The 16,315-nt window shown below is 39.4% G+C and overlaps 1 protein-coding gene across 12 annotated transcripts in view; it reads right to left on the bottom strand.

Annotated features, from left to right (window-relative positions):
- The window catches only part of cep170aa (centrosomal protein 170Aa), a 168,265-nt gene that overhangs the window by 104,357 nt on the left and 47,593 nt on the right, over positions 1 to 16,315 (bottom strand). For 11 of the 12 annotated variants that reach the window (XM_060831300.1, XM_060831304.1, XM_060831303.1 and 8 more), the window contains 6 exons: positions 9,445 to 9,534; positions 9,106 to 9,184; positions 8,209 to 8,267; positions 7,853 to 7,982; positions 2,802 to 2,963; positions 1,246 to 1,719 (listed from right to left, as the gene is read on the bottom strand). In XM_060831300.1, coding sequence (XP_060687283.1) covers positions 1,246 to 1,719; positions 2,802 to 2,963; positions 7,853 to 7,982; positions 8,209 to 8,267; positions 9,106 to 9,184; positions 9,445 to 9,534 — 994 coding nt within the window. The remainder of the gene's footprint in view (positions 1 to 1,245; positions 1,720 to 2,801; positions 2,964 to 7,852; positions 7,983 to 8,208; positions 8,268 to 9,105; positions 9,185 to 9,444; positions 9,535 to 16,315) is intronic. The other variant, XM_060831301.1, reaches the window with a different exon arrangement.

Here is a 16,315-nt window from a genome sequence, read left to right as displayed (position 1 = left end):
GAGGAAGAGTATCACAGTTGCTCTTTTAAATTACTTTTCACCATCCTTCCAGCACTACTGAACTACTTTTAAAGTGGTTAAAATCTGAGAGAAAAAAAATCCAAATATGACGAGCATCAACACACCTGCATCCTTTTGAATAATTTTGAAGAACTTTGAGCTTAAATGCTCTTACTATTTGCCCCATCAGATTAGCACTTAACATTTTCATTGAACAAGTTTGCATCAATTGCAATATTTTTCATCTCAACTATGGCCGATTAACTTCCTGACTTTAGGAAAGAACAGTGCATTTCTTGCAAGCTGAAATGGGTCCAATTTTAAAAAATGATCGTTCAACTTGATTCTACATAGGAATAAGGAAACGATTTTTAAAGTAATCTTGAACGTGTAGTTATTGAATGTTTATGGATTAGATTGATTCTAGATAACACTTCGTACTGTGAAGCAGAAAACGTTGCTCAGGAAACACAGTATCAAGTACTCCAGTTGCTCTTCAAGTGGACAATCAGCTTTTACAGATGATTCATCACTAAGGTGCTCAGAAACAAACGGCATAACCAAGCAAGCTTCTCTCAAGTGAAAAACCAAACATGTTCAAACAGAAGAACAGACATAAAAATCATAAAAACACATGAAAGTTGAAAGCTATTTTCCTTGAAGTGAGTTCAAGCAACCAAACTGGCAATTATTTGGAACCACTTGGAGTTCAAGAAGCGATGTGTCAAAAAAAATTTCCAATGTGCCTTTTTACTGACCTAAAAATACAATTCAGGTATCGCCACTATGTCTCAAACTCAAGTTCACAAAAAACCCACAGATTAAGCCAATTTAAAAATATAGAGAGAGTCTGAGGGCACATACGGGAAAAGCACTAGGGGACATAATTTGTGAATTTGATTAGGCAATACAATTTTGTATTTGTAGCTTTGAAAGGAAAGGGAAATTTAAAGAATGAAATGGTTGGTTTCAATATTAATAAGAGGTCCATTAACTTCACATTTGTTGTTCAGGTGAGAGAGTGAAAGGAACAGGAGAAAAAGTTTTAACATAATAGATGATATGGACAGATTATCTTTGCTCTTGAGAGTAAGTGTGAGTCAGCAGTTTAAAAAGGGGAGTGAAACATAATGACATTTGATATGGCCTAGCCAGATATGATGTTGGAGACTAAACCAAATATCAAAATTGACTTGCAGCCTTTTGCAATATTAACATATCTTTGATAACTAACAAGAGTTTTACCTTTTAATCGCCTCATCTGAACAGAGAGATCACTCTTTATGCTTTTGCAATCATCATCCATCGATTCACGTCTTATTCTGGGAGGATCATTCTGTGCCAGCCAATCAGCCACTTTGCTTTCTGCTGCTTTCATTGCAGCCTGGAGACCAGACAGTTCTTTGGCAGCTGGAGGAGACTTCTTCTGCTTATGACGCTGGTCGGGTGTGAATTTGGTGACATGATCTTTGATTGTCACTTTGCCTGGAGTATGATCATCAAATTCAATAGTAAACGAAGCATGCCCTTGAACGACTGCACGAGTGGCTTCTGTATCTTTTGTAGGGATTTCATGAATTGAACTTTCCATTGATACAGCAGCTTGATGAAATTCTTTAGTAGGGATTTCAAAATAGCTTGGTTCTCTACAGAATGGATAAATTACTTGTTCCAAGTCTTTTCTATCATCTTTGGGTTTACTAACTTCCTTGGCATCTTCTGAAAAAGTATTAGGACAGTGAAATTCACTATATAAGGACTGAAGTTTACAAAAAAGTCACAATTTAAATCTTTCCTGGAACAGCTACCAAAAACATTTCTTTCAAAACTGCATATTTTCCCACAGGGGATAAGAAGTGATATATATTTATCAGGATTTCAGTGAAGTATATAAAAAAAATGACAATTTGCAAACAAAAATCTAAATTCCCTCTGTGTTTCAGTGGCACTGTAAAAAAGTGTGATCATTGTTTTCATAGAAGCCTTAGTGCAAAACAGGTTATTTGGCCTAACAAGTCCACACCGATCCTCTGAAGAGTAACCTACCCAGATCCATTTCCCTATTACTCTACATTTACCCCTGACCAAGCACCTAACCTAGATGGGTTAGATGGGCTTCAGATTGGTCATTGAGGGCCAAAGGGTTTGTACTGCACAGTAATGTTCTTTGTTCTACACATACCTGAACACTATGGACCATTTAGCATAGCCAATTCACCTAGCCTGCACACCTCTGTATTGTGGGAGGAAACTGGAGCACCCGGAGGGAACCCACGCAGGCGCAGGGAGAACGTGCGAACTCTACACAGTCACCAGAGGTTGGAATCGAACTCTGATCCCTGGTGCTGAGAGGCAGTGCTAACCACTGAGCCACCGTGCTGCCCTAATTTCTTGACAATTGTCTAAAAGCAAAAACAAATACCAAAAATGCATCCAAATTCTGGTTTATATTAATGGAACTTAGTTTAAAATCAGTTTCGGTGCATCAATTGGAAGCTTTCATAATAATATAGCAAATTAACCTGGTAACATGATGCATTCATTACAGTTTGACACTAGTAATTCTCCATGTGAACTTCCTATTTCAAATAGGAAGTTCCAATGGAAGCCAACACTTCTAAAAAGGAAACAAGCAAAAATATTTTCCAAATATATTATGCTTAACAATAACATGAAGGGACAGGAAACAACACCCTCCTCTGAATCGAATAGCATTTCTTTTGTAAAAGCAACTGAAATATAGGTTTTACCATTGTAGTCTATAAATTAGCTGCTGACAAATTAATACTGCAGAGACTCACCACTTGGGCTCCCACCTCCTGTAGCACTGCTTTCCATCTTCACATTCCCAGGCTTGGGATCTTGTTTGCTTGAATTTTCATCATCTGCATCATCTTCACCCCACCAAGCAGGCTGTCCATATAAAGGGGTTCCACGGGCTATAGGTATAGCAGATATGTCTACTGGATGTCAGGAAAAAATGGAAACCCAAGGAGCATTAGTTGTCATATACCATGTCTGTCAACAAAGTGCAGACCTGAATGTAAATAATTTAATAAACTTGCAGAAAAGTAATTTGATGTACTTAATTGAAAGAACATTCAGCTTGAACCATAAAAAATACTTTCCTTTTGTGCTGATACTCTGTAAATAAACTCATAAGTTTAAAGCTATATTTACTAAATTTGTGTTCATTCAGCTTTCACAAGGGCTGCTTCATGCTTACTATAATAATACAAATCTCCTATGACACAAAATTCACAGTCCAATCACAGAAGCTGATATTTGAGCTTGTGATATATTTTAAAGCGTTTAACACTGGTTGAAGTCCATTTTCATCAGTGTTGGCCACCTTGTGCAAATTGAGAACTATTACATCATTCAGCAGGCTGCTTACAGCCAAGCAGCTGAAATAGCCATTGGCAGCTGACTATTTATGAAACTGTAGATCACAACTACAGCAGCAGTTTTAAACCAAGTTTATCTTCATTACTTCAAACATTCTGCTAGTTAAACTTAATTGTATAATTGGCATTAGATTCTAAGTACAGTTGTAACAAATAAAAGGATAGAAGAGACAAAAAGCTGAAGTGGGGAAAAAAATGGAAAGCAACGCAAGGAAAGCAAGGATGTAAATGTATTTGGAAAGGCAAGGACTGATTCAGGATAGTCAACATGGCTTTGTGCGTGAGAAATCATGTCTCACAAACTTGATTGAGTTTTTTGATGAAGTAACAAAGAAGATTGATGAGGGCAGAGCGGTAGATGTGATCTATATGGACTTCTGTAAGGCAAGGTTCCCCATGGGAGACTGATTAGCAAGGTTAGATCTCACAGAATACAGGGGGAACTAGCCATTTGGATACAGAACTGGCTCAAAGGTAGAAGACAGAGGGTGGGAGTGGACGGTTGTTTTTCAGACTGGAGGCCTGAGACAGTGGAGTGCCACAAGGATCGGTGCTGGGTCCTCTACATTTTGTCATTTACATAAATGATTTGGGTGAGAGCATAAGAGGTACAGTTAGTAAGTTTGCAGATGACACCAAAATTGGAGGTGTAGTGGACAGCAAAGAGGGTTACCTCAGATTACAACAGGATCTTGACCAGATGGGCCAATGGGCTGAGAAGTGGCAGATAGAGTTTAATTCGGATAAATGCGAGGGGCTGCATTTTGGGAAAGCAAATCTTAGCAGGACTTATACACTTAATAGTAAGGTCCTAAGGAGTGTTGCTGAACAAAGAGACATTGGAGTGCAGGTTCATAGCTCCTTGAAAGTGGAGTCGCAGGTAGATAGGATAGTGAAGGCTGCATTTGGTATGCTTTCCTTTATTGGTCACAGCATTGAGTATAGGGGTTGGGAGGTCATGTTGCGGCTGTACAGGACCACTGTTGGAATATTGCGTGCAATTCTGGTCTCCTTCCTATCGGAAAGATGTTGTAAACTTGAAAAGATTCAGAAAAGATTTACAGGGTTGGAGGATCTGAGCTACAGAGAGGCTGAACAGGCTGGGGCTGTTTTCCCTGGAGTGTCGGAGGCTGAGGGGTGACCTTATAGAGGGTTACAAAATTATGAGGGGCATGGATAGGATAAATAGACAAAGTCTTTTCCCTGGGGTTGGGGAGTCTAGAACTAGAAGGCATAGGTTTAGGGTGAGAGGGGAAAAGAGACATAAGGGGCAACTTTTTCACGCAGAGGGTGGTACGCGTATGGAATGAGCTGCCAGAGGATGTGGTGGAGACCTGGTACAATTGCAACATTTAAGAGGCATTTGGATGGGTATATGAATAGGAAGGGTTTGAAGGGATATGGGCCGGGTGCTGGCAGGTGGGACTAGATTAAGTTGGGATATCTGGTCGGCATGGACGGGTTGGACTGAAGGGTCTGTTTCCATGCTATACATCTCTATGACTCTATGACTCTATGACTCTAAAAAAGGATATAAAATTTGACAAAGACCAACTGAAAACAAAAGCTAATTGTAGAGCACCTCAATTTTATAAACATACCACTTGCTACAAAAGATAGTCAAACCTGCTGTAATTATTAAATAAAATATGCATAAGTTGGAGAAGCTGAATTTGCCCTTTGAGCACAGAAGGTTAAAAGGAAATTTGATAGGTTTTAAAATAATTTAAAAGCATTTATGTATCGTTAATAAGGGAAACAGTTTCCAATCATAGAAGGGTAGACAACCAAAAGCTAAAGGCTTGAGGTGACTGACAAAAGAACCAAAAGCAACATGAGAAAACTGGTTTTACTCAAATGGTCAGTTAGAATATGGAGAGCATTGCCCAACAGAATGGCTGCCCAGCAGAATGATATACAGTGACCTGGAAGGAACCAAGACAAAACTGAAGGAGCAAACTTTACAGGGATATGGCAAAAGTACACAAGTGGAAATAGAGTCATAGAATCATTGAGTTGTACAGCATGGAAAAGACCCTTCAGTTCAACTTGTCCATGCCAACAAGATATCCCAATCCAATCTCGTCCCACCTGCAAGCACCCGGCCCATATTCCTCCAAACCCTTCCTATTCATATACTCATCCAAATGCCTCTTAAATGTTGCAATTGTACCAGCCTCCACCACTTCCTCTGGCAGCTCATTCCATACATGTACAACTCTCTGCATGAAAAGGGTGCCCCTTAGGTTTTTTATATCTTTCCCCTCTCACCCTAAACGTATGCCCTCTAGTTCTGGACTCCTCCACCCCAGTGAAAAGACTTTGTCTATTTATCCTATCCATGTCCCTCTACTTTTGTAAACCTCTATAAAGGTACCCCTCAGCCTGACGCTCCAGGGAAAACAACCCCAGCCTGTTCAACCTCTCCCCAAAGCTCAAATCCTCCAACCCTGGCAATATCCTTGTAAATCTTTTCTGAACCCTTTCAAGTTTCACAACATCCTTCCGATAGGAAGGAGACAAGAACTGCACGCAGTATTCCAACAGTGGCATAACAATTGTCCTGTACAGCCGCAACATGACCTCCCAACTCCTGTCCTCAATACTCTGACCAATAAAAGGAAAGCATACCAATGCCTTTTTCACTATCTTACCTACCTGCGACTCTACCTTCAAGGAGCTACGAACTTGCATTCCAAGGTCTCTTTGTGCAGCAACACTACCTAGGACATTACCATTACGTGTACAATTCCTGCTAAGATTTGCTTTCCTAAAATGCAGCCCCTCGCATTTATCTGAATTAAATTCCATCTGCCACTTCTCAGCCCATTGGCCCATCTGATCAAGATCCCTTTGCAATCTGAGGTAAGCTTCTTTGCTGTCCATTACACCTCCAATTTTGGTGTCATCTGCAAACTTACTAACTATACTTCTTATACCCAGCACCGATCCTTGTGGCATTCCACTGGTGACAGGCGTCCAGTTTGAAAAACAATCCTCCACCACCACCCTCTGTCTTCTACCTTTGAGCCAAACCTATATCCAAATGTCTAGTTCTCACTGTATTCCATGAGATCTATTCTTGCTAACCAGTCTCCCATGGGGAACCTTGTCAAACGCCTTACTGAAATCCATATTAATCATATCCACCATTCTGCCCTCATCAATCCTTTTTGTTACTTCTTCAAAAGACTCAATCAAGTTTGTGAGACATGATTTCCCACGCATAAAGTCATGTTGACTACCCCTAATCAGTCCTTGCCTCTCCAAATACATGTACACCCTGTCCCTCAGGATTCCCTCCAACCACCGGAAATAACTACACAGATCCTTGAAAGGGGTGAGTAGACCCAATGGCCTGAATGATTTCCTTTTTGTGTGGTAATAGTCTATGAAATAAATCACAGTTCATAGACCTATAGTGTGAATGTCACTTTGCAGAGTGTCCAGAGAGATGCAGACACTAAACAACAGCAACAGCTTGGAAAAACACAGATCTGGACAAAACTTGAAGAGGTTGCTGCACATTTTTCAATTGTGTTTTGCACAGTTAGGGTCGACTTTGACATATTATATTTTTCGTCATTAAGCTGGAAGTTTGTATTTCATAATGGTTTGACCAGTGCCTTCAGCTAAACCTCCCTTCTAACTAAACCAATAGTTATTGATATTTCATTAAGTATAATAAACAGAAAAATTATGTAAAACTACCCTTTAAATAAGCAAAATTATCCAAAGCCACTCCAGAGAAGAGACAGAAGACAAAAAACTTAACAGCCTCTGACGACTCATACAATATCACATACACAAACAATTATATTTGTACAACTTAGGTGTGAGGATATCAATAATTTCACACATATGTTTTTAGGTAAGTTATGCAAGTTCAGCACATGGAACAAGTTTTTTTTTATTGAATGACAAGTACAATATTTTGTTGTGCAAAGTTTAAAAATAATCAGCTTTATAAGTCGTAAATTTTAAAGCTTTGATAACACAGCATCTGAGCATCATCAATGCTGTAATGTATAATGTATTCAGCTGTTTCTGACAGAAGAAACTTTAATTCAACCAAATTATTTTGCAAAAATCTACTACAGTACATTTTGTAGATGGTTGAAATAAATATAAAGATGCATGCAACCTAAGTTGAGTCCAAAAGTAGTAAAGAATGAAATTTATTCCTTCACTATTTATCATTTCAGCACATGATTTACAAGGTATTTTCTTATTCGCTGATTCGTGTTTCCTGAAAAACAGGTGGTAACACAAGACAGTCAACTAAATGCATAAAGAGCCCTTCAATAAGGTACACTTCAGTATTAATGCAACAGATGATTTCAACACATTTTAATACAGCAATTTTTAAGTGAAAAATTATGTTTAGATGAAATTATTAAAAATAAAGGTCAGTCAATAACATTAAATAAATATTTAGCAATTACCTGAAGTTTTATGCACCTCTGCATGAGCCATCACTTCAGTTTTGGCCTCAGAGTTATCCGGAGCTTCTGTTGATCCTTCAGCCTCTGAAAGTTTCTGTGGCAACTGTAACTGGCTTGTAAATTTCTCATGCTGTAAATAAGATTCAATAGTCTCAAAACCCGACTGTAAGCATGCAGATGGTGTGCTTTCCAATAAGTACATAACATCCTGACACCAAAAATGGCAAAGTATTTCATGATTTTATCTTAACTGTTGCAGACAAAATGGAACAAATGGCATTATTCTGCACCATAACAATTTGATGACTGATATAATTTGATACAGGCAGCTTTCAGGCAAGCTTTACCATTCTTACCTTCAGCGCTTCCTCTGGGACTCGTAATTCTCCTCTTGCTACAGTGAACAAATTAGTATGTAAGGCACATTAAGGAAGGAAAACAACAGCACTACAAACTAAAATACATTTAGCCACCAAAATGTAACTGTCAAATTTGCTGATTATTGCTAGCAAAGTAGTGACTGCAATGATTAACTGGAAATTAGTGGAAAGCCAAATGGTCTAATTCTGTACCTATATTTTATGATCTTAAAGGTATAAAGTGTAATTTCAAATCACTGATGCTCTGTCAAGTACAAGTTATATATCTAATATGCAAGTATTAAATAACATGCAATAGTCTCAAGCATTGAACCTGAGCTTCTTAAATGTGAGGTGTTCAGAAAAGGTAGAAACAAATAGAGTTGAATTTCTGTTGTTCACGATCCAATCCTTTGCTGGTAAATATGCAAACATGTCATGAGGGAAGGGTCAGGTTCAGCTGTGATGACTTTCTAAAGTCAAAATAATGTTGAATCATGACGAACAAACAAACAACTATGATCGAGTCGTCTATTAGCACACTTATAGGTTACAATACAGCTTCAAGAGGGGAGGGGCGAAAATTAAAAGTCAAAAGTAAAATCAAAACAAATTCTTCTTGCATACATTTAAAACCTATAAAATTATACCAGTTACATTTACCAGGATTAGTAATCAAGAATAGTACTTAATGGAAACTAGATAAGTATAATTAGAAAGGAAAATTACAGTATGCCAATGGTATAAAAGAGGAGCAGGTGGTGATTTCTGTGTAGCATAAATGCTAGAGTAGTCAAGTTAAACTGACTGGCTTGTTTCTATGCTATAGACGCTTTGTAACTTTATTAACATTTTATTGTTTACTAACGAGATTGCTTTATTTGGAAAGGATATCATATCCAAATCGAAGTTTATCATCTATCTTCAGAGTAATGTAGGTTTGTTCTGGTATTCGGGCTTCATTAATAAATGTCTGAAAACAAAAGGCACCAATCAGAATTTAATGAGCAATTCTCCTATCATTGAACTAAAACTTTAATTGTATTGTCGTCTCCACAATTTTTTTAAACTGCGGTTCTCTGAATCTATTCAATTATAAGCATTAGATTTGCAAATCCTTTTAATTGTTTATGCAGTTTGTGTTACAAATGTCATAATTAAACCAGTTCAAAACAAGGTGAAGCAAAAGTGGTGTCAAAATCATTGACCAATAAGTAATGGTTTGTCACATACCCCGTTTAGACTACCAAGATCCTTTACTTTGTGTTCATCTTCAGCAGAGTTATAGTTGATAACAGCATGCTGTTTGTCCACACTTCGGGACTGTAAAAGAAAACAATTTCCCACTTTCGTTTCACTCAGAGGGCAAATAAGCACAAATGACAAACGACATCAAAAATTCATTCAACTGCCACCATGTGGAATCTTTTTCTCATCTAGTGTGTTTTTGAAGACTAATCAACCCTGGACTGAGTTCAAATTGCAAAATATTGTATTATATTAACTTTATAGTTCCTAGTTTAAGTTACCTCCACTTGAAATACCACATTTCTGTAAGTGACTTTCCAAAAGATTGGTCAATGGGTCATCAACTGCATTTATATCCATTTTGCCTCTTCCCTGGATAACCTTAAAATTCTCAAAATCTGATTGTGACACCTTTACTTTTCCTTTTGCCCCTCCAGCTTGGCATCTCTTAATGTAAAGCACTTAGATTTTTTTTGTATGCAACATGCATTACACAGGACCACCCTACAGGGAATAGACCACTCAACTACTCTGGAAGCTTGATTCATTGTTATTGAGTCAATATTGAGGAACAGGCATTCCTATGACACATGAAGTGCAACCTTGACTTTGTTTCTGTTGAATTAATTCTGATTGGCCACAAGCTGTCTACGATTATTTTTATCCACTGCACATGATTAGATTAGATTCCCTGCAGCGTGGAAACAAGCCCTTCGTCCAAACAAGTCCACACCGACTCTCCGAAAAGTAACCCACCCAGACCCAATTTCCCTCTGACTAATACACCTAACACTATGGGCAATTTAGCATGGCCAATTCACCTAACCTGCACATCTTTGGATTGTGGGAGGAAATCTGAGCACCTGGAGGAAACCCACACAGACATGGGGAGAATGTGCAAACTGCACACAGACACAGTCGCCAATGGCTGGAATCGACCCTGGGTCCCTGCTGCTGTGAGGCAGCAGTGCTAACCACTGTGCCACCGTGCTGCCCACATAATGGAGGAATTTCACTAACAATACTGGAAACCTCAGCAACTCTTCCACCGTGAAGCCTTCAGAGAGTAGTAGCTTTTCACAGCCCGCTGACTAAAACTGGGGCTTTATGTGCCTTTGTAATTGAAAAGTTTGAGTCAGTACAGGTCGGTCAAGCTTTTCATTTAAAAACGTTTTGAGCAATAACATCAAGCACTACTCAAACTGATAGCTAACTACAGTAGCCTACCTTATTTTTCTTTCTGACCCTTTTGTTTTTGGGAGGTAAATTCATGGCCCCTTTCCTTTGAATGCAACAATACATCCAAATAATTTGACATGAGTGCCTGCAGAGGCAGATATTTAAAAGGGTATTTCATAATGCACAGAATATATACATTCCAACAAGAAAGAAAAAGTCCAAGAGATAGACCATGGTTAACAAAAATGTTAAAGATCGTATTGAACTAAACAGAAAAAGCATACAATTATACAAAGACAGAAGCCAAGTCTGGAGTTTGGACAGAATGTAAAAAAAAGTATAAATTACCAAAAAAAACAAAAAGGGCAAAATTAAGTACAAAAGACAGCTATCCAAAGTCCGACACACAGGTAAGGTTTTGAAAAATGTTCAAAGACAAAGAATTAACAGGACGCACTGGTCTTAGAGAGTGCACAAAAGACCAGACAATTGACAATAGAGAATAAAGGAATTGGCAGATACATTTAATAACTATTTTGCATCAGTCTTTACTATAGAGGATGCCAGTAACATCCCAGAAGCAACAATAAATCATCAAGAAATTGAAGGGAGATAGAAAATTACAATCACCAAAGATGTGCTATTGAGTAAACCATTGTATCGGCAGGCTGACAAGTGCCCAGATCCTGAGGAACCTCAATCTTGAGGCTTAAAAGAAGTGGCAATGCGATAGTTGATGTATAGATGGAATGCAATGCGACAAAATGGAAGGTTGGGCACGTTGATAGGAAATGCTCTTCTCTAAAGCTTCGGAAAACTGAAGCACTAAGTATCTTGGCAGCTCTAGCTCAGGACTCGCTTAAGATTAACACGAAGGTTCAGTTGGCAGTTAGAAATGCAAATATGATGTTAACATTCATTTCAAGAGGGCTGAAATAAAACAGCAGAGATGTACTGCTGAGGCTGTATAAGACCCTGGTCAGAGCTGAAAACGTGTTGCTGGAAAAGCGCAGCAGGTCAGGCAGCATCCAAGGAGGAGAATCAACATTTCGGGCATGAGCCCTTCTTCAGGAAAGAGCCTTCCTGAAGAAGGGTTCATGCCCGAAACGTAGATTCTCCTGCTTTTTGGATGCTGCCTGACCTGCTGCGCTTTTCCAGCAACACATTTTCAGCTCTGATCTCCAGCATCTGCAGTCCTCACTTTTTCCCTAAGATTCTGGTCAGACCACATTTTGATTATCGAGCAGTTTTGGGTTCCATAACTAAGGAAGGATGCACTGGCTTTGGATGAGGCTCAGAAGAGGCTTACAAGAACGATCCTGGAAACGCAGGGCTTATGAAAAAAAAAGAGTGCCTGAGATCTCGGAGTCTGTACTTGGGAGTTTAAAAGGATAAGGAGGTGAATCTCAGTCCAAGTCCCCAAAGAATCATTTCAAGTCAGTCAGATTCACATGCATTTTCTCTAACCCAAATTTATTGCATCGGTTGCACCTGACGTGGAATCCTCTACATTGAAGAGGCCGAGCACAAACTTGGGAACCAGATCAGGAAACATTTATGGTCTGTACGTTTCAATCAATCCTACCTTCCAGTTGCCAGCCATTTCAACTCCCCATAGTACACCACAAAGGCATGTCCATCGTGGGCCCCCTCTGTAGACATCATAAAACCACACCCAAACTGAAGGAAGAACACCTCTCTGCCTTGGGAGCTTACAACCATGAGGCCTTAACATTGAATTCACCAACTTCCAAATCTCCCCACGGCCTACTTCATCCTAGGCCCAGCCTTTCCTCTCCACCCCTTAACCTGACCCTACCTGTTGATCTTCCTTACCACATATCCACTCCACCCTTTCCCTGACCAATCATAGCACCAACCTGCTCCATCTATCCATCCCACCCACTTTTCCCCCAGCCCTCTCCCTCTATTTCTCAGCCTCATCCCCTCCTCCAGCCCCGATAAAAGGTTTCGATTGGAAACAGACTCCCCTTCACCCCTGATGCTGCTTGAACTGCTGTGCTTTTTCTAGCTACATTCTTTATCCACTCTGACTCTCCAGCATCTGCAGTCGTCATTTTCCCCAGGGGTGAATCTGATGAAAAAAAACTTACAGAACAGAGGGGCCTGGATAGAGTTGAAGTGAGGAAACGTTCCACTACGAGAGACCAGGATCTGAAGGCACAGCCCTGGACTGAAGGAACAAACTTTATAACTGAGATCAAGAGGAATCAAAGGGCAGTGAATCTATAGAACTCATTGCCACTGAAGGCTGTGGAAGCCAAATCATTGAGTTTATTTAAGACAGAGACAAAGACTTGATTGGTAAGGGGATCAAAGGTTATGGGGAAAAGGCAGGAGAATGTGTTGAGAAACTTATCAACCATGATCAAATGGCAGAGCAGACTCAAACCAAATGGCCTAATTGTGCTCCTATTATGTCCTATGATCTTATGGTGTCAGCTTTATTTTCCAAAACTCCATTGACTCAGCGATGGACCCATTAGATTGAAATACAAATGTAATTTTTTATTCAGATAGGGGAAACTACAGGTCAGTTGGCTTAACACCAATCATAGAGTCATACAGCACAGAAAAACAGGACCTTTGGTCCAACCAGTTCATACCAAACAGTTTAGTTCTACCTGCATGCTCCTAGCCCATGTCCCTCTATTCATGTACAAGGGAAAATACCAGAAGCTATGATGAAATAAGTTAAAGCAGGACACTTGGATAAGTTCATTGTATTCAGGCAAAGGCAAGACGTTTTTGAGAAGGGGAATATCATGTTTGGCCAATCATTTAGAGTTCTTTGAACAGATAACATTGACTGTGGAAAAATGAGATCCTTTGGATATATGGTACTGCAATTTCTAAATAGCACCTGAAGTGTTACATCAAAATGTTATTACAGAAAATAAAAACTCAGGCCATAAGCATATTGTTCAGGGCAGTCTACAAACAGCTGTAAATTAGGAAAGAGTATATATTTAAATAAGCAGCTTTACTTGGATTTAACTGAGAAAGGTTGGGCCAAGATAATTAAGTATAAAACATAACATAATGGAAACAATGTTAAATATTAAAGAATGATCTCCAAAGATTTAATGTATGAACTTTGCATTGCAACAAGTGTGTATAGAGTGAAATAAGGTCCCCACATATTTAATTTTCTTTAAAAGGAGTAACTAGCAAGCTTAGTTGAAATGGAAATCATGACACCACAGCACGACCCTGATACGTTCCTTCTATACTATGTGGGAAATCATGAACATTTCCAGTGTCCATGCGCTCAGATGCAGCTACTGGCACATAACATTTTTTTGGTGCTGGAGCTGCAGGTAAATTTACTGTGGAACATCCATGTGTGAAGACTGTTCTGGACAACAGAATGAGGCGGTCACGATAAAGACTGAACAGATACAAAGGGGGATGGGTGACCACAAGGCAGACTACAGGAAGGCTGAAGCAACCTACGGTTACATGCAACTGTTTTTATTCGGTTGGGGGAGAAGACGAGGACGAGGACAACAACCACCATGGCTGTAGGGTCTTTCCCTATTCTTTCGCCCCATACATGAGCTGCTACCATACACTACCCATTGTTAACTGCTAATAATTTTGATTTGATTAGATTTAAAATCTGATTGAAGATTTGTAGCTCGGGTATCCGTTGTTGTGGTTCTGTTCGCCGAGCTGGAAGTTTTTTGCTGCAAACGTTTCGTTCCCTGGCTAGGGAACATCATCAGTGCTGTTGGAGCCTTGTGTGAAGCGCTGCTTTGATGTTTCTTCCGGTATTCATATTGGTTTGTTCTTGCCGCTTCCGGGTGTCAGTTTCAGCTGCAGTGATTTGTATGTGGGGTCCAGGTCGATGTGTCTGTTGATGGATGTTGATTAGATTTGTTACTGTTGCCCCAGGAGCCACTATTAGTTCTCCAAGACTGATGTTTAATCTCTGTGCTTTATCTCCATGCATAGTCTACTCTCCTCTCACCATCCCCATCTTCTGCATATAAACAATACTTTTCCTCGCTACCACCAGTTCTGAAGAAGGGTCACTGGACCTAAAACATCAACTCCAATTTCCCTCCACAGATGCTGCCAGACCTGCTAAGATTTTCTAGCAATTTCTTATTTTGTTTCAGATTTCTACCATCCACACTTCTCTCATTTCCTCATTAGGATGGTATGTTGCCTCCTTGGTACCAAGGTCAAAGATGTCAGGGTTACTACCAGTCATGAGCCAATGAAAGTAGAAATAACAGGCTATAACAGATCTACAAGTAGCTGGAGAAGTGGTGTAAGAAGACGTATTCAGATTCCTGGTAACTGGTTCTGGACTGTGGGTATATAGGTTAAGGCATGTGCAATGTCTATGTAATGAGTAGATTGGTAGAGTGGTGGGAACCTGACCAGGGACAAATGAAAATAAACAAAAGGCTGAATGATAAGCAGCAAAAAAATGGAAGGCAGACAAAAATTTTAAGAAAAACAAATGGGCCACAATGCAAAAAAATGTTAAAAACACAAGTTGAAAGGCTGTGTGTCTTAATGCATTGAGCATTTGCGGTAACTGCTAAATTAGCAGCACAAATGGATATAATACAATTGCAATTCAAGGGACATTGCTGCAGGGTGACCAAGAATTAGAACGAAGCATTCATTATTTAGGAAGGGCAGACAAAAAGGGAATGGAGGAGGGGAGCATTGTTATTAAAGGACAAATTCTTGTAATAGTGAGGAAACATACTGATTCAGAAAATCATAATATGAAATCTGTATATTGGGAAATTAAATAACCAAGGGGCAGAAAATGTTGTCGTGGGGGTTGTTTTTAGGTTCCCAGACAGTAGAGGAGATCAAGAGCAGGAATTAAACAAAGAATAAAACACACATGTATTAAAACTACAACTGTAATCATGGGTTTCTTTAAACAAAGCATAAAAGAGTAGGCTTTTCAGGTCTTCAAGTCTGTTGCATCATTCAATATGATAATGGCTGATCATCCAATGTGTACCCTGTTCCTGCTTCCTCTCCATACCCTTTCATCTCTTTAGCCCGAAGAATACCTAAATTTTAGAAACCATACAATGTTTTGGCCTCCACCATTTTCTGTGGCTGAGAATTCCACAGGATTACCATTTTCTGGGTGAACAAGTTTCTCATCTCAGTCCTAAATAGCATATCCTGCATTCCTTGCTGCAGGACGTCCTGGTCATTGGAAACACTCTCCCTGTGTTTACAATGTCTAGCTCTGTTAGAATTTAACAGGTGTCTATGAGATCTCTCTTTCTTCTAAATTCTAATGAATGTAATCCTAACCAATCCATCCCTGGAATCAGCCTGGTAAACCTTCATTGCACTCCCTCCAAATCCTTCTTCAGACAAGGAAGCCAAAACTGTACATTATACCCCAGGTATAGTCTCACAAAGGCCCTTACAAATGCAGCAAACTATCCCTGCATATTGCTCAAATCCTCACTATGAAGGCCAATAGACAATTTGCCTTCTTCACCCCCAACTGCACCTACATGCTTACTTCCAGTGACTGACGTAAACAAACACCCAGGTCTCATTAAACCTTCCCTTTTTCCAGTCTATCACCATTCAGATCATCTACCATCCTGTTTTTGCTACCAAAATGGATAACTTTATATTTACCCACATTACACTTCAC

This window comes from Hemiscyllium ocellatum, chromosome 10, assembly GCF_020745735.1.
Source record: "Hemiscyllium ocellatum isolate sHemOce1 chromosome 10, sHemOce1.pat.X.cur, whole genome shotgun sequence".
NCBI lineage: Eukaryota > Metazoa > Chordata > Chondrichthyes > Orectolobiformes > Hemiscylliidae > Hemiscyllium > Hemiscyllium ocellatum.
This window is presented reverse-complemented; position numbering and strand designations above follow the sequence as displayed.